At 30.2% G+C, this 25,914-nt stretch overlaps 1 protein-coding gene across 2 annotated transcripts; it reads right to left on the reverse strand.

Annotated features, from left to right (window-relative positions):
• Positions 1-14,093: 14,093 nt before the first annotated feature.
• Positions 14,094-15,359, reverse strand: LOC18035611 (zinc finger A20 and AN1 domain-containing stress-associated protein 3). Of its 2 annotated transcripts, none has more exons than XM_006424200.2 (2): positions 14,959-15,359; positions 14,094-14,782 (listed from the first exon to the last, which is right to left on the reverse strand). In XM_006424200.2, the coding sequence occupies exon 2, from the start codon at positions 14,773-14,775 to the stop codon at positions 14,287-14,289; it is 489 nt and encodes a 162-aa protein (XP_006424263.1). In that variant the 5' UTR covers positions 14,776-14,782; positions 14,959-15,359; the 3' UTR covers positions 14,094-14,286. The 2 variants fall into 2 exon arrangements, with proteins under 2 accessions (XP_006424263.1, XP_024035369.1); XM_024179601.1 differs by having other exon boundaries at positions 14,094-14,832; positions 14,959-15,330.
• Between the last annotated feature and the right edge of the window lie 10,555 nt (positions 15,360-25,914).

Consider the following 25,914-nt stretch of genomic DNA (forward strand, 5'->3'; position numbering starts at 1 on the left):
TCCAACCCATTCTATATCTTTAATCAAGGATTGATCTGCAATGTGCATGTGGAACATGACTTCATCTGGCGTAGTGATTTTGAAGCGGGCGGCATCTTGTTTTTCAGATAAAATTAGGAATTAGATGCTTTTGTTCTAAAGTTTTATTCCCCAAAATACTTTTAAATTCAAAGTAAATTGTTGTAGATCAAGAGATAAAAATATACTCTCTATCGTTTTCAAAATTTGTTTCCACAACAATTCATATGGTTCGTATGCTCTGTTTAATTTAACTATGTTACGTGTTTATTTATTTAAACTATTTTTTTAATCTACTTTTGCCACTCGTTATGGTTGATAATTTTTATTTTATATGCGTCATTGATGTACATGTTCAATAAAGTTAATTTGCCATTAAAGTTTTGATTCGCAACATTTTAATAAAAATATATCGTTAGATTGCCTCAACCAGGGGAGGTTGGTGTAACAGCCAGCTGAAGCGAAGGCTGATGTGACGCAAATTTGTTAAATTTGCTGATTCGGATAAAACCTGAAACTGCTCCTCAGCTTCCAATTTCCAAATCCAATTTGTTTTCTTCTTGTTCTATTTTTCTGAAAGTGACTATTTGGAAATGTTTTATGATTTTCTGGTGAGTCTTCAATGGGCCCTGTCCATTAATAACTCTTGTTTGGTGATTATTGCAATAAAGGCATTTAATTTAATTTAATTTAATTTAATTTTTTTTTCTTAAAGAATATGAAACTTGGGTCACTTGACACTGAATTTCACATCCAAAACTACGGAGTCAACTTTGGAATTTAAAATGGCATTTCCCACTATTATTGGTTAACATTTCACAAGAAAGTATGAATAATCTTTTTTCCTTGGGAGCTCAACAAAAGTAAATAAAAAAATTCATACTTTTTAAAAATCTAATTTCTTAACGTGTTGATTTTTTCAAGCAATAATAATACACTTTCAAATTATTTTCTAAAAATTCATGTACGTCATGTGTTTGTTGCAGGACAAATTTTCAATAGATTGTTCTCACATCATTTGAAAGAAAAGTGAAACATTTCTCGGTATTGATTTTTTTTTTTTTTTTTTTTGCCCTCCTTTCACTTTTTAGGTGTTTTTCGGAGCATATCAAAATTTATATTATTAAGACATGTTATTATTTTACCAACTAACTTTTTCTGACATATTACTTTACCACAAAAAAAAATTTGGATGATTATTTTTTACACTTAATTTTTTTATCATTTACTACTAAACTATTAACTCTGTTAGGAAATTGTTGATGTCAAAAGTTTCAAGAATTTTAGTGTTAGCCAAAAGTATTATAATATTTTCAATTTTAATACTTTTATCAATTGATTATTTTAGATATATATATATAAATAACCAATTGATAAAAGCATGATCTCTTTGTATATAAATAAATTTTTATTTTTTTTAGTTTGGAAGATTAAATTTTATTTACATAGGTTAGGAGTAAAAGTAAACTTTCACTATAAACTCTATTAAAACTTCTATTACTCTTAATAGTTTGGTAGTAAAATGATAAAAATAAAAACAATAGGTGAAAGAAAGAGTAATTGTAAAAAAAAAAAATTTAGTAATAAAGTGATATGTCAACAAATTTTAGGTGGTAAAAAAAATAATGCCCTTTATAAAAAAAAAATCATTTGGTAGCTGAAAACTATTTTCTTATCTCTATAATGTCCGAGTTTCCATCATTGACATCTTAATTTCTAGCTAGGACAATTGATAAGCAAGAAAAACAGAGGAGGCTAATCCAAATTACACCATTTTATTAATTGCTAAACACATTAAATGATGTCTTCGAACATTTTAGCATTTATTGGTGCATATTGCATGTTAATTATGATTTAGACAAATTTAAATCATGCAACCAGATTCATATAATGCACATGCCAAAGCCATGCCGAGATCTAACTTACAATTTCACTTTTCTCTTGTTTGATGTCTTAGGATTTAATTGAGTACCTTTCAAGCAATTTAATTTAGCTTGTCAACCAAATTCGAATCCTAAGACAGTAAACAATTTTAAAAAAAAAAATTGATTTGAACTTTGCCCACCCCTCTACTTTTTAAAATAAAATAAATTTAAAAAAATAACAGTATATTGAAAATTATAATAAAACAAAAATTAAAAAAAAATCCTATCATTTGAGATAGAATCTGTTGAAAATTATTTATAAAGTGTCTTATACGAAATTGTCAAAAATAGTATTGGATTTTTATATTTCCTTCAACTTTTTTGGGTTGAAATATGAGAAGTGTAAAACTGAAATTTTAAAGGAAATTATTTATTCACGAACTTTGTTTTGTCATATGTACATTTAACCACTACAAAATTTTGACATATTCTTTGTATCATCATTGCTTTTAAGATTGTATCAATCAACTACCTTGACACTAAAAAATAACTATTTTACCCATAAATAAATTAAAAGACCATTTTATTCTACAAAATTTTGAAAAATAAAAATTATAATTGTAAAAATACCCCTAAATTTAATGAAATAAATAAATCTCAAATGCAGTAATGTGAATTTTTTATAATTATAATTTTATTTAAAAATTATCATGTTAATTTTTTGTAATTATAATTATAGGGAAGTGTACAATAATTATAAGGAGCTTTTCTCTTCATGTTAATTTTTGTAAACTTCCTTATACTTAATTTACTTATAAAAATTAAATGAAATTATTATTACAAAAAATTATAATTACAAGGTGTTAATTTTTTATAATTATAGTTTCATTAAAAAAATTATCATCTTAGATTTTGAGATTTATTTATTTTATTGAATTTAGGGGTATTCTTATAATTTTTTTATTTTTTAAAATTTTGTCGAATAAAATAGTTTTTTAATTTATTTAGGGGTCAAATGGTTATTTTTAGTGTTAAAGTGGTTAATTGATATAAGTTTAGAAACAAATGTGATGAAAAGAACATGTCAAAATTTTATTATACTTAAATGTACTTATGACAAAATAAAAGTGGTGAAAAAATAACTTCTCAAATTTTAAATAACTTTCGAGGTAATTTAATAGTTTAATGCACAGCTTGGGGGAAAAAAAATTGCTGAGTTGCCAAAGTCTAACTGCCAAAGTATTTGGTTACACCTTGGCGGTTAGGCTTTGGCAGCCCAACTACCCCATATCAATAGCAAATTGGAACTAAGACATGATTTAAAACGGGTCTTGCAACACATTATAAGCATGATTTATAATGTGTATAGTAAACTTCAATTTACCCCTTATCTAGGATGATAGTCTTTAATTTATTTTTTAGAAGTGTGAAGATATGAATTTGCTATCATTTAATACTAAGAAGATTAGGGAAAAAAAAAGGGTCATCAATGTGCCCCGTTTACCATCATCTTCTAAATAAAAATGGGAAATTAATTGAAATTTTTATTTTTTTGAGAGAGAAATTAAATATTGTCATTCTATTTAGGGGATGAATTAAAGTATACCCATCTTTTAAATCCTAAGAATATTGTATAATGCAAAAGCTTTAATTAATGAGAGAATCTTTTAGTGGGAGAAAGTTTAGATTGATGTTTATAATTAAATAAGGAAACTACAAGTACGAATTCATATGATTTTTATTAATTATAGTGCGGGTTAGATTTCTATGATTTACATTCATAGGGACTGGCCTAAATAATTTCTATTATAATACAATTCTATCCCTAAAGGAAGATATTCTACTTCTACAATTTAATTTGGGAAGAAAATATATACATAATTGTAGACAAATTACACTGTAATGTTGGGATTGTGAGATCACAATAATTTAATTCAATGATATCTTTCTCCTTATCGTATATGATCGATCTCTTATGAGATTCTCAAAATTAATCGGTGGAGTAGTGGTGGCCTGAGTGGCCACACATGACCGCAATTGATAAGACAAGATTATATTCGACTACAGGAAACGCAAAAGCAGTGATTTGCTTCTAGAAGATTGTTGGGAACTTAGGAGTCCAAACTTAATGATATGGTGAAAAAAATTTGATAATTTGAAGATTAACAGATTCATTAATAGTTTATTTTCAATGCAGTCCTGGTATCAAACGGGACACTCTCGTCATCTAAATTTAGTTTAAAATGTAAAATTATTTCAAAAGTGAAAATACCCAATTGATACTAAACTAAAATAAAATTTAATTTAAACTAGATCAATCAGTAAGATCTATTCATAATCGGTGCTTAAAATACAAATACGAAATAAATGTCATCCCTTATCTCTATGGGATTAAAAATTTGGAACCAACCGGATGAATGATACCAAGATATCAAATCCCATGAATTGAGTCAAGTAGTGCTGAAAATCCAATTAAATCGTAAGGCTAAGCACAGAGAAATAAACTTCCAAACCTCTCTACTATTCCTACCATAACTTTCACAAAAGGAAAATGATAGTTTTTATGTGATCAAAAAAGGAAAATCTATTTCTCAACTAGCTGTATGTATCACGATTGCTCTTACAATTTCAGATTTGAACTCATACTCGTGACATCGTAATCCATTTGTGGTGGTAATTTTGTTTCTGCTGGTTGAATAAAATTTCAACTTCAAAATAAAAACGTACCATAAATTGTTTCTTATATAGATATATTGCTTCATCTTACCTACTTCTTGCGACCACAAATCTAAGAGATTTTGGTAACTCACAATATTAGTACCTTCTCTCTACACGACTGGTATCAATCAGCAAAGACGAGTAATATTTTTAGTCATTAACTATCATTAATTTCAAGCGAACGGTTAAAGTATGGATGGCCAAAAAATGGAGCGCGTTCCTCCATTTGGTAGCTCAAATCATTTGATGAAGTGATGTGCCAACAAAAGTTAGGTGGTAAAAAAGAAAAAAAAAACTTAAAAAAAAATCATTTGCTAGCTCGATACTATTTTCTTATCTCTATAATGTTCAAGTTTCCCATCACTGACATCTTAATTTCTAGCTACGACAATTGATGAGCAAGAAAAACAGAGGCTGCTAATCCAAATTACACCATTTTATAGTTTGCTAAACCAATTAAACGACGTCTTGGAACATTTTTAGCGTTTATTGTTCCATATTGCATGTGAATTATGATTTAGACAAACTTAAATCATGCAAACATGCAGATTCACATAATGCACATGCCAAGCCATCCCAAGGTCTAACTTACAATTTTACTTTTCTCTTATTTAATGTACTACGACTTCATCGAGTGATTTTGAAGCAATTTAATTACCTTGTCAACCAAATTCGAATCTTAAAAAAGTAAGAATTAAAAAAAAAATTGATTTAACCTTTACCCACCACTCTATCTTTTAAAATGGAATAAAACTTTTTTTAAAAATAACATCATTTTGAGATAGAACCTCTTGAAAATTATTTATAAGGCTTTTTATATAACCTGTCAAAAATAATGTTGAAGTTTCATATTTCTTTCAATTTTTTTGGGGTTAAGGTATGATGAGGGTAAAATTGAAATTTTAAATAACATACAAGAGTAATTTAATGATCTAAATTACCAAAACCAAGCTACAATGTGTAACTAAATACCTTGACAGTTGGACTTTAGAAGCCCAGTTGCCGCAAATCAGTCACAAATAGTGTCTAAAGCATAATTTAAAATGGGCCTTGCAACACATTCAAAGCATGATTCATTATGTTTCTATTAAGAATAAACTTCAATTTGCCCCCAATTATAATTTTTAATTTATCTCTTAAAAGTATGAAAACATCAATTTGGGTGTGGATATTTCCACCCTACTATTTTTATAAACCCACCACACGTTCATAAAATAATTACAATAAGTTCACATTATTTTATAGAATTATAAATTAATAATAAGTTTGAATAATTAATTAATTAAATTATTCTTATAATTTTTTTCTTACTTTGTTTTTTAACAATCTTTAACAATTTAAGGTTACTTTAAGATAAGTTTAAGTTAACTAATTTACCCTTATGATATAAAATAACCAAATTACTCTTAGAAATATATATTATTGTAACTATTTGTTTAGGCATTTAGTTTTATGTTTTATAATCTAATATGTTTTATATAAAATTTAATAATTTTCAATACTCCAGATATCCTAATTATATGTCGTTAGTTTAGTGGAATATTAATAATTATCTAAAAAAGTACTACTTATACATCATTAAAATATAAAAAAATTATAAAAATTTATTAAAGTTAATATAATTCTTATAATTGTTTTTCTTACTTTGTCTTTTAACAATCTTTAACAATTTAAGGTTGCTTTAAGATAAGTTTAATTTAACTAATTTACCCTAATAATATAAAATAACCAAATTACCCTAAGAATATATATATATTATTGTAACTAATTGTTTAGGCATTTAGTTTTTATGTTTTATAATCTAATATGTTTTATATAAAATTTAATAATTTTCAATACTCCAGATGTCCTAATTATATCTTGTTAGTTTAGTGGAATATTAATGATCATACTAAAAAGTACTACTTATACATCATTAAAATATAAAAAAAAATTGTATAAAAATTTATTAAAGTTAAAGTAATTTTTAGATATTTTTGGTACTTTGACCTTATGAGGTTAGAATAATTATATTAATTTATCTTAAAACAACCTTATTGATCAAATATAATAAAAAACCTAGTCTCATAAAAAAAATTAATGAATATGGATTTAATTGGTTAAATTTTTAAATTTCTTCTTAATTTAAATTTTCAAAAAAAATAATGTGCACTTGTTGTAATTTTTTTTTAAATTGGGGTGGTTTAATAAAATTTATGGGGTGGAAATATCACCACCCCATCAATTTACTTCATTTACTGTTAATAAGATAGAAAAAAATTATCAATATACCCTCATTTACTATCATCTTCTAAACAAAAAGAGAGAGAGAGATCAATTGAAATTTTCATATTTTTAGAAAATAAATTGAATATTGTCATTCTATTTAAAAAATGAATTAAAGTTTACTGTTTGTTAAATTCTAACCATATTGTATAATGCAAAAGCAGTAATTAATGAGAGAATTTCTCAGTGGAAGAAAGTTTATATTGATGTTCATAATTAGAAAACTACAAGTACTAACGTATATGATTTTTATTAATTATAATGCGGGTTAGAAAATATATACACAATTGGGTTCCAAAACACGGTTGCGACTAGCAATTCATTTGTTGGAGTAATTTTGTTTCTGCTGGTTGAATAAAATTTCAACTTCAAAATAAAAATGTACAATAAATTTTATCTAATATAAATATATTGCTTCATCTTACATACCTCTTAATGACCATGACCACAAATCTAAGAGATTTTTTTATTTTTTCTCTCTACGCAAGACTGGTATCAATTACCAAAGCCGAGTAATAGTTTTAGTCATTAAATATCATTAATTTCAAACGAACGGTGAAAGTGTGAATGGCCAAAAAATGGAGTACGTTCCTCCATTTGGTAGCTCAAATCATTCAATAAAATGATATGTCAACAAAATTTAGGTGGTTAGAAAAAAAAAAAAAACCTTTAAAAAAAACCATTTGGTAGCTCAGAACTATTTTCTTATCTCTGTAATATTCAGGTTTCCCATCATTGACATCTTAATTTCTAGCTAGGACAATTGACAGAGGCTGCTAATCCAGATTCCACCATTTTATGATTTGCTAAACCCATTAAACGATGTCTTCCAACATTTTTGGCATTTATTGGTCCATATTGCATGTGAATTATGATTTCGACAAATTTGAATCATGCAAACGGATTCACATAATGCACATGCCAAGCCATGCCAAGATCTAACTTACAATTTTATTTTTCTCTTGTTTGATGTACTACGACTTAATTGAGTGGCTTTGAAGTAATTTAATTTAGCTTGTCAATCAAATTCGAATCCTAAAAAAGTAAAGAATTAAAAAAGAAAAATTAATTTAAGTTTTGCTCACCCCTCTATCTTTTAAAATGGAATAAAAATTAAAAAAATTTACATCATTTGAGATATAATCTCTTGAATTGATACATGTATAATGAAGTTTCATTAAAAGGGAAATTTTTGAACTACTTAACACTCAGATAATAATGTCCAGTGATTTTCTTCTTCCTTCAAGATGGACGTGGTGGAATGCTTTGCTCATTTCCAAAGAAATTACCGAGATCCACCTCAGTTATCGCATCCACCAACTTGTAGAAATTGAATCAAGATTTTCTCCTAATCTGATCATGTCCTGAGTAAATAATTCAATTACTTATTGGTAGTTAATAAATAAAAAAATAAAAAAATTTGAATCTTACCCATACACTACCACTAAAAGATACATGGCAGAAGATCTTGAAAAGCTCAGAAGAGACCTGATCAAGAGAGGGTCATTTTCTGTATAAATTGTTCTTGAAATATTATTTTTCCTTAAATGCTAGCTTCTTTGACGCTTGTGTAACCTTTGTTATTTCTTCCGATTTCTAGATCCCTGACGTTAAGATATGTTGCTCTAGGGTTTTTGGAAACATATGGAGTCATGTAATTTTACAGCTTTCTGACCAAATTAGGTTCCCTTTCCGATTCTTCTCCACTTCTCCATTTCGTAGTACATCTAATGGTATATGTTGCCAGCTCTATGCGGAAATGAGATTGCGGATTCTGGAATCTTAGCCATTTTCCCACTATAAGGAAAAGCCACTACCTGAAGGTTCTTTCCTCCTTGTTCATGAAAGAAATCATACATCCCTTCCAAGCCTTTTACAAGAATCGGTTTCATTACAAAGTCGGCTCTCATTTTCCAAAAGCTCTTGGAATAATTCCTATCAAGCAATGTTTCCAATTTCAGTAAATCTCTTGCCATGAATCCTCCGTCAAAGTAAACGATTAATTCAACCCAGCTCAATTCCATGCAGTCTTCTTTCTTCAATCCGAGCTCCGGTAAGGACTTTTCCATCAATTTAATTATTGTTGTATGTGAAATGTGGAATCAAGCAGACTAAATAATTATAAAAAATAAAGGACATAAGAATTTAACGTGGTTTGGCTATTATGCTTACGTCCACGGGAGTAAAAGAAAAACAATGTTTTATCAATAGTTATTAGAGTAAAATTTTGAGTAAAAGAACCTCACTTTCCATAACTCAAATACACCCCGTACTCTCACACACACTTGAAAGAAAAAATCTCTCAATTGCTCACACTCTTTGATCGCTCACTCATTAAAAAACTCTTCACCTGAATTATTTTCTGAATTTTGGAATGCATGACAATTGAGAATTGATTCTCTATTTATAGGAGGTCTTTGCCATTTAAGAATTGAATAATTCCTTCACAGCCGCTCCACTCCATAATTGTTTGTCGGCCAATTTCTAAGCCCATGCACGCATATGCTTTGCCCATGGTCAACAACCCACTTTCTTCACTTTTAGCATGCTATTGTTAGCCACAAGTTTTGACTTTTCAACAATTCACCACTGTGAATATTTGTCTAAATTTAAGCCGACTACAACAAACAATCATCCCTAAAGTGATCCTCCATAAAGGATCCAAAATGGCTAAGTCGCTTTGACTGCCTACGTACTAAGAAATTAGGATCAAGCCAATCATAGTTTAAAATTTTCAAAACTCAACACATTCGAAGAATTTGAATTAATTTCAAGCAATGTTGAAACTTAACTTCAGAAGTCACATTTGTCAACATATCTGATGGATTACCTTTGGTACCGATCTTTTTCAATAATACACACCACTCTCGATAACTTCCCTCACATAATGATATTTCGTATCTATATGTTTTGTTTGAGCATGATATATTTTATTTTTTGCAAGGAATATCGCACTCTTAGATTACTCCCAAATCACCTAACAAGTCTTTCAACTAGATAGCTTCCTTTACAGTCTCAATTGCTGCCATTTGTTCTGCTTCCGTAGTGGAAAAAGTAATTGTCGATTGTAGAATCGACCTCCAGCTGACCGGACCTCCACCCAATGTGAATACGTAGCCCATTGTTGATCAGCCCTGCCAAGAAATAATGACGAAAACAACGCCACTATATTTGAATTCCTCACGGCAAAGATAGCACTGCAAGTTAAATCTTCCGGAAGCTTATCGGCAGCGGACTGCCATTTCTGAAAGATCTTTGTTGCATCTTGTTCCAGGGTTCTAGTGACTGTATTCACAGTCACATTGGACGGTACCGGTACTAGGTTTACTTTCCAAGCCACAATGATCCCAAAGCTGGCTGCTCCGCCCCCATGAAGGGCCCAAAATAGATCTTCTCCCATTGATTTTCTATCAAGGATACTGCTTTTAACGTCGATCAAGTGAGCATATCAATTACTTGGTCAGCTGAAAGGCTAAAACTCCTCCACTGAAGTGTCCCCCAACACCTACCGAACTCCAGCAGGAAAGCCAAGATACTTACTTTTCTCACTAATTCTATGATAGAGTTCACCAATTGTGACACCTGCTTGAACCCATGCTGTTTTTTTCCTCAGCATCAACTTGGATCGACCTAAGGTTTTTCAGATCGATCATGACAAATGGTTCTTCACCATGATAAGAGAGACCCTCAAGATCATATGACCTCCACTTCGAACTCTAATTCGTAGGCCATGTTTTTGGGCACATTTAAGGGTCGCTCGAATTTAGGATACTTGAGTTGGTGTTATAATGACTTTTGGTTTCGGGTATGTTGGCGCAAAGAAGATAAAATTTGGTTTTGCAAAATTTAATATTGATAAATATGAAGAGTGATTTTGAGTGTATGTCACTTCCGGTAGATCAGAAAGGCAATAGATGCTATTCCATCAAGTGATATCACTTCCAGTAGATCAGAAAGGCATTGCAGAAATTTTTCTTGACGGTAAGCAGATGCTACTCCATCAAGTGATGATAATAAAAGGATGAAAGTAAACCAGAGAATTATTCTAGTGCTCTCAGGCTTCTTCCTTTTTTTTTTTTTTTTTTGGTTGGTAATTTTTGTTCTTTTATTCTATGAGTGCAGTGCTAAAGAAATTGATTCCTTATCCTTGTATAGATTAAATTTCTAATTTCTATATTTTTTTAATTTTTTTGTCTTGTCTGTTACTTTAATAAAGTACTTGTTATTGGATAATATCAATTCGTTATATATATATATATATGACACTGTTTGATAAAATAATTTTAATTGGGGAGAAAAATATGAATTTAACATGAGCTGCGCGGGTGGTTCACGTAACTTTAAAAAATCATTTTAAGATTTTTTTTTTATGTCATTATCTTGGAATAGTAGGTGAACCCTTTGGCTGTAGCGGTGGTTAGATAATTATGCAACTATCATATAGTGTTGATGATATAGATAGGAAGTATTTTATGGTTTTTTTTTTTAATTAGATGATATAAAGGCATGGGTACGTTTTATTTATAATACAAACAAAGAGAGAGATGGGCTTTAGAAATTCAATTTATTGAAAACGAACTTTGGTATGAACCAATTATTTATAAGTTTACAAGCAATTGTCACTTTTTTATACAAAAATTTCACGTTGTTTGATCCCTTATCACTTATATTATACACACTTACACACACTGTGTAATAAAATAATTTCTATTGTGTGAATAGTTCTGAATTAAAAATGAGCACGCGGGTAGTTTGTGTAATTTAAAAAAATATTTTTAGATTTCTTTTATGTGATCATTTTGCGAGAAGGAAATGATTTTATATATAAGTCAAAATGTTTGTACTCTTCTTTGATCTTATCCAGAATATGACTTTGTTTTCTGTAATATAATTTTGTATTGTTTTGTTCTAATAATTTTATTGATTTGACGTACTGTTTTTACACCATAAAAAAATGTAAATAAAAAATTCATACCTTTTTTTTAATCTTATTTCTTAATGTATAAGAAGCCACAGACTAAGGGTTAAAAAACAATTGATTTTTTTCAAAGCAATAATATTATATTTTACAAATTATTTTTAAAAAATTCATATAAGTAATATGTTTATTGAATGATAAATTTTCATAAATTATAAATTTTTATTTAAGAAATATTTGATATTGAAGTGTTGTAACTTTTAAGGTACAGTTGTTATGCAAAAAAATAATTCACTAATTTAGGATAAAAATTGATAATATCTTTAAGTATTATTATCAAAATTTGTCAAATAATTGGATATTTATAACATTATTTAGTCATATAATTTCTAATTTTTTTTAAAAAAAAAAATAATCGGACGCTTGGGCCGGCTTTCAGAGCCCAAGTAACCCATTTGACTTAACTGCCATGCAGGCAGCTAAACTTAATCTTCCGAACTTTATTCATCGCTTACAAGGCAACTTAAAAAATATATTTCTCTTTTGTGACTACAAAAATGTCAAAAATGGGATCAAATTTTTTATATTTGTTTTAAATTTTAGGGTATTTTTGAAAGGTATATAAAATTTTATGATAAATCTGTGGTGCAACTGTGGTACCGTGCCACAGTTGCACCCAACCGTTGGATTCCCACTTATTTAAGTGGACCCCATTCATTTGAGTGGATCCAACGGCTGGTGCAACTGTGGCATGGTACCACAGTTGCACTGTAGCCTGACCCAAAATTTTATATTATTAAAAAAAATCACATTTTGAAGCTCGAAACTATTTTCTTACCTCTATAATATTTAAATTTCCCATCATTGGCAGCTTAATTTCTAGATAGGGCAGTTGACGAGCAAGAAAAATAGAGGCTGCTAATCCAAATCAGCCCAATTTAGTTATTGATAAACGCAGTAAACAACATCTTCGAACATTTCGCCTTTATTAGTGCATATTGTGAATTATTTCGACAGACGAATCTGAAAATTCTTTAAAGCATAGGGGGCAAAAAATAAAAATAAAATCAGAAGCAAACTTCATTGAAGTTTGGTTATAGTCCCACATCCTTTAAATTTTTCTATGCGCCCACCAAGTTCAAGGCATTATTAAAATGGGCCTTGTCCAATGTCCACTATCAAAATAGAAAAATAATAGTCTTTTAAAACCCTATTTTCAATTATACTAAATTTAATGTAAAAATTACGCTTATTTTTAAATAAACACATTAAATTGTGAATCTTTTAATTTTCTACTATTTTCTCACTCCTAAAATTATTTTATAGCTATTATCACAGCATTCACATAAATAAATTCTATGGGTGATATATTTCTTTATACAAATCAATGAATTAGACTAAAAAATTTTTAAGACTATTTGAAGTATGAGCATAAAACAAAAATCATATAACTTGTTGGATTGGTTTTTGGTCATAAGCAACAGATTGTATTAGTTAATGAAGAGGGAAAGAAAAAAAAAAGAAGATACAGAGTGTCTGAGAAAGTGAGATTGATGATAGAGAAAATAAAAGAATTTAACAAGAAATAAAATAGATGTGACGTATGTTGTATTAGAGTGTATGTGGGGATATAATAGAGCATTGTCTTTAAATGTAATTCTAATACAAGATGGGTTTTAACATAATTTTTTTTTTAATGAGTCTAATGCTATTCTAATTTTATCAGGATTTATAGTTTATCTTATTTGAGTATTATTTTAATTAGTTGTAGCCTTTATAGTCTTTTAGTTTCCAATAATAAAAATCTTTTTTTTTTTTTTTTTTCTTAGAGGAACGTCTTTGACATATTGAGAGTTGGATCATTTGAAGTTTTAAACTAGAGTGCCGTATCCAGTCTTTGCTGTGAGGTGATTGATTTACCTGTTAAATAGGGCCAACACTTACTAAATTTATATCTAGAACGACATCGTATAAAAAAACTAAACATGATTTAACGTTCAAAAATGTGTTAAATGTGTTTCAATTAAAATTGCTTCTGTTATGTGTAATGGATTTGATACTAATTAATGTCCATTATTAGCAAATAGTGGGAGCAGAGTGATGGAAAAATATCATCTATTAACCTTTTATTTACTTAATAATGGACAATGCCCTCGTATCATATTGACTTATCATTTTCACATATTTAATTAACTTATTTCAATCATAATCTATAACACCTACCACCAAACTCCACGTCACCAACCACCAATTATGGAATTAAATTTTTAGATGCAGGGAATTATTTTTTTTTTTTTTAAAGAGAAAAGTATAATTGTAGTTAAAACTTGAAATTATCATCGAATTTTACATACACCACATAATAACACTGCCAACCCCCGCCGGGCCCACCCCTTCAGTTCCCCCGACCAACACGGCGGCGTCCGACACGAAACGACGCCGCGAAATGCCAAATTACAAACCAAACGACAGAGAGAAGAATCGTCCGTTCGATTCCATTCATCATATCTTCTGAAGCTTCTCAGCCTTCACAACAGGATTTGCCTTCGCAATCAGCTCTTTGCCCATCTCTTTGAAATCGAACGAGCACGCGTGCTGCTCCGGGTACCTGTGGGTCCCGCAGAACACCGACCCGCACCTGCACTTGAACCCCGTGAGCCCCACGCGCCTCCTGCAAGTTATGCACCTGTTCGCCGCCGTCGACTGCACCGGAGCGGCCACCTCAGCCGGCGGCTTCTCCGCCTCTGCCGCTACCTCCACATCCGTCGCCGGTCTCTCGCGCAGAGACAAATCAACCGACGGCGACGGCGACGACGACGACGAAGAAATCAGGGTTTGGTTAAGGGCGTGTTTGGCCGAGGAAGATTGTTGTGCTTTCAACTGAAGATCGCGAAAACATTTGGAGCAGAGATTTTGAGTTGTTGGGCTCCCGAAAAATCCGCAGTTGTTCACGCACAAACGGGGTGCTTGACATCTGTGCTCTTCCGCCATCTTCAACCTTTACAGCAAAATTTTCCATTCCAAATCAGTTGATTGAAATCTTGCAAGCTAATATAAAAATTTATAAGACTTCGATTCTATCCATATTATTCCTATTTGAAATCAAGTTAATGGATTAACCCAAAAAAAAAAAAAAACTATTTATGAGAAACTAATACAAAAATTTATCATTACCTGTAAACAATATTTTCAGGAATAATTTGCTGAAATTGATTGATTTTTCAAAAGAGGGACGACTGGAAAGGAAATATATAAGGAGGATTAGTCTTTATCTTCTGTTTGGCAATTGGGATTTTGGAAAGAAAGAAAGAAAGAAAGGAAGGCAAAGGAGTTTTGGCAAAGAAAGGAAAGCAGGGTTTCTCTTTTTATGAAGGAAGGCAGCTCCGCGGAAAAAGAAACTCTTCTTTTCCTTTTGAGGGGAGGATTCCCGGCCCTGACTGCAGATTCCCAACACCTTCTTTCTCTCCTTTTCAATTAAATTTTACTTTTTTTTTTCTTCTTATTATTATTTTTAATAATTCCGCCAAACAATTAAACAAACAAAACGCTCTCTCTCTCTTCTTCTCCTAATTACGCGTTGAATAAACCGTTTTGGTTTTGCTTTTGTTTTATGGTTTTTTTATTTATATAATTTTTTTTTCAGTGGCTTAACTCTTAAGGACGAGTATCTTCTGGAAGCCGGTCAAGTTACGTTTGAGGCCTAAGTTTTTATTTTTTATTTTTTATTTTTATTTTTCGAGAAATTGTTACGCCAAGTTGGACCGTTTCACATCAGACGCGGAAGGCCACACCGTGGAGACTGGAGATCGATTCTCAATCACCCCTGATGGTTAACATCATGCGGGTCTTTTTCTGGCATCTAAATGTGGGACCCGTAATGTACATTATTTGACAATATATATTAAAAACTTTTAGGACTTGCCCTTTGATATCTTCCTTTTTGTGAAATGCCCTTTGATGTCTTTCACTTTCACTTTCACTTTCACTTTTTGGAGTCTGTTTTACTTACATGGATAAGGATTTTTTTTTTTTTAGCCGAGTGTTTGAAATTAAAGTTTGATAGATGTAATTTAAAAGGTAGAATATTAAAATATTTAGTAAATATTAATTGTTATAATTTAAAAGTTATATTGATATAGTTTTTTATTTGTATAATAAAAAAATTATTATATATTTAATAATTTTATTAAAATTATTATTTAAAATTTATATTTACTACAAATTATTAACTTTTGTTTCATAATTATAATTTTTTTCTACGGCATCTCAATTCCAAAAAGGATCTAAACGAGTGAAGTTAGAGTTAATTCGATTATTATTTTTTTAAAAGCAATGAATTCGATTTTAGATAGAGTAAAATTGATGCAAAAACTAGTCCGTAGTGGTGAGCCATAAAAAAAATTGAAAAAAAAAAAGTTCTTCCCATCTCAAATGTATCTCTTTCATTAATTATAAAAATTCGCATACAAAAAATAAAGCTAACGTTCGCCTAGTTTGAAATTTTATTTATTTTTAATTAAAATATTAAAAAGCAACAAATTTTCTTATGTTATTACAAGAAATTTTTAAATCATTTTTAGTAAATTATTAAAAACTATTATTCATTCTTTAATTGTGCTGTAAAATACTACTCTCTTCTCTTATCTAAACTCACACCAACGCCCATTGAATTTCAATTGTAAATGTATTAGTTGTATTGTGCATCCCATTAAAAAATAATAATAATAACCCACACTAAGGGTATTTATCTTGAGCTATGTAATGTTCTATGAAATGATTATTCGTATAAAAGCTTATATAGCATTAGAATTGCCCATTTTTTATCAAAGATTCTTTGACTTTGTCCATGCTGGCATCCGCGTTTGACTGACGCCAAAAAATGTCTGATGAAATGGTCATGTATGATGCACGTGGCTATTTCGTTGATGAGTTCTTTCTTCTTTCTGCAGCTGCAAGTGGTACTGCCAGCACATGACCACTTGCTATTTTGCGGTTATTGATCTGTTCGGATTGCGAAGCTCCTTGCAAAGACAGTTGCGTTTTAGATTTTAGTGGCCAAATTGCTCCAGTGGGTTGCGGGCATTCACCACACCATTATGTCAAATTGGGTTTTAGCTCCCAACTTGGCATTTTACACGTTTATCATGATTGGCTGCTGATTATGGTGTACGTGTCGCATCGTCCCCACCTTTGGGCTGCGTGACTGCCTTTTATTATTTGGGCTTAGGCTCGACAGTCTGCAAGTGTAATGCTGCCCGCTTTTATGTAATGAACGGAGCTTTTAACACCCCCCTAATATCCTTAGAACACCCTTTTGAATTTTATTTCTTAAAATACCGCCGGTTTAATTTATAAAATACAAATCTACATTATTAAAATTAATCATCTTTCCATAAAAATTTTATCCTGAAAAAATATGTTTTTAATATTTTTATTTATAAAATACATACAAATCGTAAATTTTTAAAGTTGTATTTCTTCTTAATTATTATGTAGTTTATATTTTTATAACTCTAAACTCTCATATTTTTCTTTAAAAAAAATTAGTTATTAAAATAAAAATATAAAGTATGGATTGGGGTGGGCGTAAAATATATGTTAAATGAATAATTTACCTAAGTTTTAATTCAATTTTCATTCAAAAAAAAAAAGAAATAAATTAAATTGCATTTGGTTGTTTAGGTAATTTTAAATATATAAAGGGTTTCACGAGAAGTTTTGAGCAGTGTCAAAAGGCCTACTTTTATCCAATGTGAATCCTCTGAATTATTGAAATCCAATTATGAGTATTTGTAATTGACGACAACCAAGTAGGGGATCAAGCGAGCGAAGCCCGGTGGACGGAAATGTCACTATAATTGTCCTAAGACAGGTTTAGTGAAATAGACATGTCTATGAATATACATCTCAAAAAAAAAAAAAAAAAATTCTACAAAGCTTCAGTCTTGCCTGAGATTTGTTTTGGGTTTTCCTATGCATATGTGGAAGTTCCTATGCATATGCGGGAGGCGAAGAAGGCGAAGAGCTTTAATAATAATAAGAGACAGCCAGGCGGCAGCTGTCCGAATGTTCAAACAAGTACTTTCGTCAGGATTTTGACTATAGATAAGTTGTGGAAATAGATAATTCAAGAGGAGGAGAGCAAATAAATTACAGAAAGTGAAGAGCTAGCTACATATACGTTAAGAGACTTGAGGAAATGTGTTGTTTGTGTTGTTGCTATTATTATTATCGTCGTGGAAAAGGAAGTGCTTGTCAGGAGACCGCTTCGGTTGATGCAAGCAGCGGCCGCGACAATTTTGCCGACCATAAATTCAAGGTGATAGCACCAGTTCAATTTGAACCAAGAGGAGAAGAAACAACGGCGGGCGGCGTAGGCAGCGGCAACGACGGTGGCGGTCGCAGCAACTCTAGTAGTATTTGGAAGAAGATAACGAGCAAAATTTTTTGTGCTTCTGCTGCTACTTAGCTATATGATGACTTTTTCATAATTAAGGTAAATGAAAATGGATGTTATTATCTGCAACTTCTTATATATGTTTTTATTTTTTTGTGTGTTCAATTTAAATGACTTTTCACCCTTAGCAAACTGACTGCCTGTTTTTGTGGTTGTTCTTTAATAACATCATTATGTGAAAAGAAAAATCACCCATATAAAAAAATTGTTGCCAATAGGTTTATTCACTGCCGAAACCTTCCCAAAACTCATTGTTTCAACGGCTTAATTTGGCCAAACAAAAGAAGTGCAATTTCTAAATTGACTAGAAGCTTGGAAATATAGACAATTATTTGGTCGATCAACGATCCTGGGATCAATTTTTTTTTTTTTTATTACATGAGACTATTGCTAAAAAGTACAACTCATATTATATGAGATTACAACTGATATTTACAAATCAGATTATTACTGGAACTAGTTTACATCAATTCTTATAAAACCCGTCCAAATTTTTATCATCTCTAATATTCGAGAGACGTCTACTCCACTCACATTTCGAAAGAGAGAAAATTGCATTCACTCAAATTGAGGAAGGAAATTAAACCCCAAAATATATTGTGGGGGTTCGAACCCATGATCATGGAATCAACTTTTAAACCTGACAATTGTAGCTCAAAAGTGTTATAGTCTTTGAAGAAGAGAATACCAACGACATTGTTAAGCATTGGTTGAGACCAAATAAATAAAAATGAAAAGAAAATAACGGCGATTTCTATACGTTGTTGGCCATTAATTTTAAGCTAATATCCAAAATATGACAAGTGAGGAGTCCATTGTCATTGACATTTTCTCCGCGGCATTTCCCGAGTTACTCTTTCGTGGGTTGCGAGGCATCATTTTGACTAGCAGGGCTTAGCTTGCTAATATCCTGCTCGGCTTCCACATGTTGATCATTGATTGGCTGTTGAATGGTGTAAACTTATGATGGCGGAGAAGGATTTCGTTCTCAGCTGATTTTATGTTTGCACCAAATAACGATTAGAAGTAAAATAAGATCTCTCTTTAGTAATATTATTAGGATGAAATTAATTCTCTTTTTGTTTGTTAAAACATTATTTCAAAGATTTTTCATTGGTGGTGTGGTTACAAAATTAACGTTTTAATTAATTTTTTTTTACAGTAAGTGATATAAAAAAAAAGTATGCACTACATTAATAATTAATTAAAAGAATATGTCAAATTTAATGCATAGAAATAGAGAAAAGAGATAAACATAGTTTCAATAATGTTACGTAAAGTCGTTTTAAAAGTCTAAACTTTTGTATTCTCTTTAATATTTTTCTTTCAATATAAATTTCACAAATGTTGTACATTGTGTAAATCATTGTTCTAAACAACTTTAAAATATATATATATATATATATATATATATATATTAGAAAAGTATATATATGATTAATATACTTAGTGTGTGTGTGTGTATATATAACATTTAATGTAATAAACAACGAGAGCTTGCTGGACTGGACATTCCAAACTGTTACTGACTTGATCAAAGTGAAGACTCTAGAGGAGATCCGCAGGATTTTCGATCTTCAGAATGACTTCGCTCCTGGTGAATAATAAGATGAGAACATTCGAAGGGTGAACCAGAACGCTCAAGGCTATCTTCAAGTTTCTAACATAAATTTTTGGCCATTAAGGATCATGATTCTCTCCTGATCTAACCTCCTTCTAGGTAAATTTTATTAACTTGATCGGTAATTAATAAATTAAAAAATAAAGGTAATTAAATTCTAATCATACACTAGTACTAAACTACAGGCAGTACGAGATCCGTAAAAGATCAAGAAAGGATTTTAATTTGGTCATTAATATTGTTCAATCCAATGATAGATTTTGAAAATTAAAAAAAGTATAGAATGGTAATCATTTGTCCTCCTCTAGGGACCATAAACCCAAAGACATCCTTATCTCATAATATTTTGCCAGGTTATCTTCCTTCAAAATAATCTCTGCTCAATTTAGAACATATGTAAGAATTATCTCTAAGTTCATGTTCGGTATGATTTATTTCAACATTGTTTAATTGTATTTTGAGTAGAGTTTCTAAAAATTAGATAAGTTATTTTGTCTTTACGAATAAAAACACAAAATTTAACCTTTTGGGACTAGAGGTTGTAGAGCTTATTTAAAGAGCTAAATTATCTAAAATACCATTCACGAATTCATTTCATTATTTTTGTTTTAAAAAAAAAAACTTACCTGTGTAATCTCTATCAATAAAAGCTCTACTTAAATAAATTTTATTTCAAAAAGTATTTCAAATGGAGTATGAAGTAATTTTAGATTGGATCAGTATTGGAATTAGACTTAGGGTTGGCTTGGGATCTATTTAAAAGTTTAGGATATCTAAAACCAAAAGGGATCTTATGGTTTATATTGTGGATAGAAACAAAGAAACTGGTCTTCCCCTTCCCGTTTTATTTGATCTCAACTTGCTTAAGTTATTTCGGTATTTGGATTTAGTATTTAAAAATTAAGAAGGTATCAATAATTAAATTTTAACCGTTCATTTTTATTTATATAATATTTTTAACGGCTCGTATCAACATACGAGATCCAAATTCCTCTTATCAGTTTATGAGAATATTCAAATTTATTAGTTCACATCTTTGAATTCATTGAATTAATGTCATAAACGAAATTAGGTAATCTACTAGCTATCTGCGGGGAACTGGCCTTCTCAAGGCTAATTGCTTTTATGTTTAACAAGTTCAAGTTTTTATTTGTTAATTTATAATTTCTTTGGAAGCAAATAAGAAAGTGATTTGTAATCTTGCTTGTGTTGGTTGTAAAGAATATATAACTAATTTTTTATTTTTTTTATTTCTAATTAAGTATGATAAGCTTTAATAATAGAGAGTACAGCCAGCTGTTCAAGTATTTTCATTTGTCAAACAATTACTTTAATCAGGATTTTGACTTTAGATAAGTTGTGGAAACACAGAAAGACCAGAGCAGCTGGACACCAATCAAGCAAGCTTAAAAGAATTGAAGAAATGGCATGTTTGTGTTGGTGCTTCTATCGCAGAAGAAAGGCTTCTGAGGAGACCTTCGGTTATGCAAGCAGTGGCTTCCAAGAATTAGAACTAAACAGTTCTGTCAACCAAAAATGCAAGGTGATACCACCAGTTCAATTTCCACCAACAGGAGAAGAAAAGACCGCAGACGGCGTAGGCAGCCGCAATAACGGTGGCGGTAGCCACAGTAATATTTGGAAGAAGATAACGAGGAATATTTTTTGTGCTTCTGCTACAACTTAGCTATATTATGGCTTTTCATCATTAAGGTAAATGAAGGCGGATGCTATTGCTTACCAACTTTAATATTCATATGTTATATTTTTTTCTTTTTTTGGGGTTCAATTAATAGGTGTAAATTTTATCGACATCCTGACGCATATATTTATATGCCATAATATTATTCTAATTTTAAATTACTTCTCACGCACCCTTAACAAAATGACTTTTTGTTTTTGTGGTCGTTCTTGATTAATATCATTATGAAAAGAAAAATCATCCATGTATGTTATTATCTTCCTCAAACTATCTTATTCACCGAGAAATAGGCAGTAAATAAAGTTATTGCCCATAAGTTTTGTTACGTTGAAACATGCTCAAAACTAATTTTGAAATTGACTAGAAGCTTGGAAATGTAGAAAATTGTTTGGTCATCGATCCTAGTCTGTGAAGAAGAGAATAACAACGATATTATTTAGCAAATTATTTGAGATGAAATAAATAAACAAATAAAGAAAACACTGCGAATACTATACGTTCGTTGCTGCCATTAATTTAAACTGATATTCAAAATATGACAACCCACAAGTACATTGAAGCATTGTCATTGATCTTTGCTATTCGGCATTTCTCAAGTTACTGTTAGTTGGTTGCAAGGCATCGATCTTTCCACTTTGAAATGGGAGTTAAAAGACCTCGTTAAAACCTTGAAGAAGTAGTAAAATGTTCCTGAAGATCTTTCCAGTTTGGGTACAGGAGCATAGCGAGCTGTCTCCCCATCGTCGTCAGATTCTTTTTTTTTTTAACGTAGGATGGTTGTGTATTACAAAGGGTACTTTCCGAAGAGCGTAATACTTGTGTTATCATCCTTGGGATTTCATTTTTCAAAATTTTTTCAAATTTTCAAGTGCATGTGCTTTTGGTACTCTATGGTTGTTTAATTTTTCATACAGGTGATCATGTATGTGTAGTTGAATTGACAAGTTTGTAAACAAATTTTTACAATATTGTAAAACTATGAAAAGTTAGTTTATAATATTATAAATTTGTCTTTGATTTTATTTCCATACCTAAAGCTGACTCTATATTTTTGTAACTTTTCTTATTTGTAGTATAGTTAGTTGATCAATTTTAACGTAGATTCAGCCATTTGTGTTTGATTATTATTCTTCTGAAAAATATTAAAGAGACAAAGAGTTGCGATAATCGATAATACTTTATTGTGTTTACAATTAAGATGAATGAGTAATCACGTTTGTATACATATAGTTTGAACACATATGAATGAGAACTTTTCAAATTTCTTGCTCCATAGTCTTAATCATATTGAATTCAATGAAGGGGAATTAGGTAGTCTACTATATATATGTGAGAACCATCTCAAGTTGCTTTAATTTTAAATAAGAGCTTGAGGCGACATTATGATTTGTTAATTTCTCAGTTCTTTGAAAATAAATAGTAAATTGATTCCTAATCTTGCCTTTATCACTTGTAAAAGCATAATTAATGACTTATTTTGATTTAATTATTCTAATGCTAGATGGCAGGTGTCAAGTATCATAAGTTTTAATAGTTGAAAGAGCCAACTGTCCAAATATTTGTCTTTTTATTTATTTATTTAAATTGAGTACAGAACGGATATTTTTTCTAACATTTTAAAAATATGTAATTGATCGTTGTTCGATAAGAATATACAATTAATTTATTCTTAACTGTATATTACTATACATGCACGTGTGGTAGAAGATTATGAAAAGTTGAGCATATCTCAGCTCAACATTAAATCTATTTTTTTTTAATCACTGATGTGTAATATACAACCAGAAATCTACTTATATTTACATGAGATATCAACTGAAACTATTTAAATTAAGTTCTATTATGGCATAGTCCAAATTTCTACCATGGCCAGTATTTGAAAGATATTTTCTCTATCTACAAACCAGCAGGGTCCAAATATTTGGTTTGAAACAAGCACTTCAATCAAAATTTTGCCTTGACAACTTGTGGGAGATACACTTCGTTAGGAGAAAATAAATTACAAAAGAGCTTATATATTGCACCCCCTCGAATCTAGCTATTGAGAGAGTTTAGAGTTTAGATTTGACGAAATGACATATTTGTGTCGTTGCTTTTACCTCAGAAGAGCGGTTACCGGAGTAGCATTGAGAAGGAGACTTCAGTTCTAATAACAGCAGCCGCACGGCAATTTTGCTACACATAAATTCAAGGTGATACCTCCCGATCAATTTGAACCAAGAGGACTTGAAACAGCCGCGGGCGACAGCGTAGACGGTGGCAATAATAACGGTGGCAGCAGCAGCAATTACGGCAATATTTAGAAGAAGATAACAAGGAATATTTTTTGTGCTTCTGCTGCTACTTAGCTAATTAGGTCTTTTCATTACTTAGGTAAACGAAGATGAGTCATTATTTACCAACTTTTGTATATGCTACGCTATTTTCTTTTTTCCTTTTTTTTTGTGAATTTAAGTTTAAGGTGTAAATTAAAATCTATATCTCTTATTCAAACTATCGTTTCCACAGACAGTATATTTAATAATGGTTGCCAAAAAGATATTAATATTGTTTGAAAATAGAAAATAACTCTTTTCATGTTATCGTATTTTCTGGTCATACATTAAAATTGGAAATTTAGAAAATTAATTGGTCACCGATGTTGGGATCAACTTTTAAACCTGAGAATTCACGGTAGCTAGCTATATATCAATCATATTTTAAGATTTAAAATTAAAATAACACGTTATAAGTATTTGCATTAACACTCTTGTATCAAGATATCAAATTAATTATTCTTTCTCCTCAATTAGGTACATATGACTGTGCAAAGTAGATGATTAAAGGCTTATGTAGGTACGATAATGCTGGAGGCAGTTCAGTTAGATCAGCATTTTAGAGTAGGGAGCCACAGCTGATTGAAGAAGAGAGTGGACAATTTTATATGCATCATAACGTATACAAGGACACACAGTAATTTGCTTCTGCTAAGATTTTTATGCGCACTTATATACCTTTTGTTTTATTGAGCCAAAGGCTTGAAAAGACCCATTAACTTCATCTAATTATGCATTTTATTGAGCATAAGTGAAAAAAAAAATTGACATTTTCATTTTGGGAAAAGGTAACTACGGGCAAAGATAAAGAAATTGGAGAAACTTAAGGGCGCCTTTGATATTATTTTTAACGATGTTTTTGTATTTGTTTTATAATATGAAAAATATTTTTTATTGAATTTGAAAATGAATTTGGTAGTTTACATTTAAAACAGTATTTAAAAATTAAAAAGTGGGAACGTGTTTAGTTTGTTTAGAAAAATAGAGAAAATGAAAGAGGGTGAGAAAAAACTATATAATACTGAAAGTGCTTATTGGTCTTTATTAAATTTTAAAATATATTAATATATCACAAAAAAATAATAAGTTAAATAAAATCAAGTGATACTGCTTACTTTAAATTATGATTATTTTGCTACTTCTGAAATGTATGTAATTATTATTTTTTAAATAAATGCATGTTCTATAAAACGAGATAATAATAACTGAATATTGTGTGACTAGCATAAAAAAGTCTATAAATTTTTCAAAAAAAAGTGTAATTAAATAGAAAAGAGGTTAAATCAGACTAAAGGGGATTTTTTTATGCTAACATGTTAAAATGGTGTTATTATTATAATAAATACAAATGAATAAAATGTTTCAAAAAAATTGCACATTAATTAAGAATCACAACAAATAAAAATTATATGCAATTTTTTAAAAAAGAGAGCACACTCAAAAAAGTTGCATTCAATGGATGTTCGGAAGAAAAAAGTAGATATGGAACCCATGCACCATGTACTGTAACCATAAAATACAATTTTTAGCAATTTTTTTTTTAAATTTTCTTTGATAAAGTTAAATAACAAGTTATACTTGCTTTTGAACAAATTAAAGAACAAGTTATACTTGCGCGCTTTTGAACAAACCGAAAATAGTACAGTAAATATGCCTATCAAGCAAGTTTTTATATTTTTTTATTTTTTAAAAATGGTTAATGATGAGTGCAAAACAATTGGTTCATCAAGTACTTTGGATTTTTATTGGGACATCTCGATTTGGGAAGTTACTTTAGAGTGTTTTCAATCGTAAATCACATGTTGTAAATGCAATCCCTTTATCATTTTATGTATTGAATGATAAAAAAAGAATATAAGTCATCTACCTTATCCACTTTGACCATTAACAACTGTCATAATTTAATTTTCTCTAATATCTCAGCATAAAAATTGGTAGTCTAGGAAGCCCAGATATTGCATTATGTGAAAGCAGTGCCCGGGGATTATGTTGATGCTGGGTTGCTTGTAGTGATCGAGACAAGGAGAGAAGGCTC

The sequence above is a fragment of the Citrus clementina genome, unplaced genomic scaffold (assembly GCF_000493195.1).
Source record: "Citrus clementina cultivar Clemenules unplaced genomic scaffold, Citrus_clementina_v1.0 scaffold_8, whole genome shotgun sequence".
In the NCBI taxonomy this organism is placed as follows: domain Eukaryota; kingdom Viridiplantae; phylum Streptophyta; class Magnoliopsida; order Sapindales; family Rutaceae; genus Citrus; species Citrus x clementina.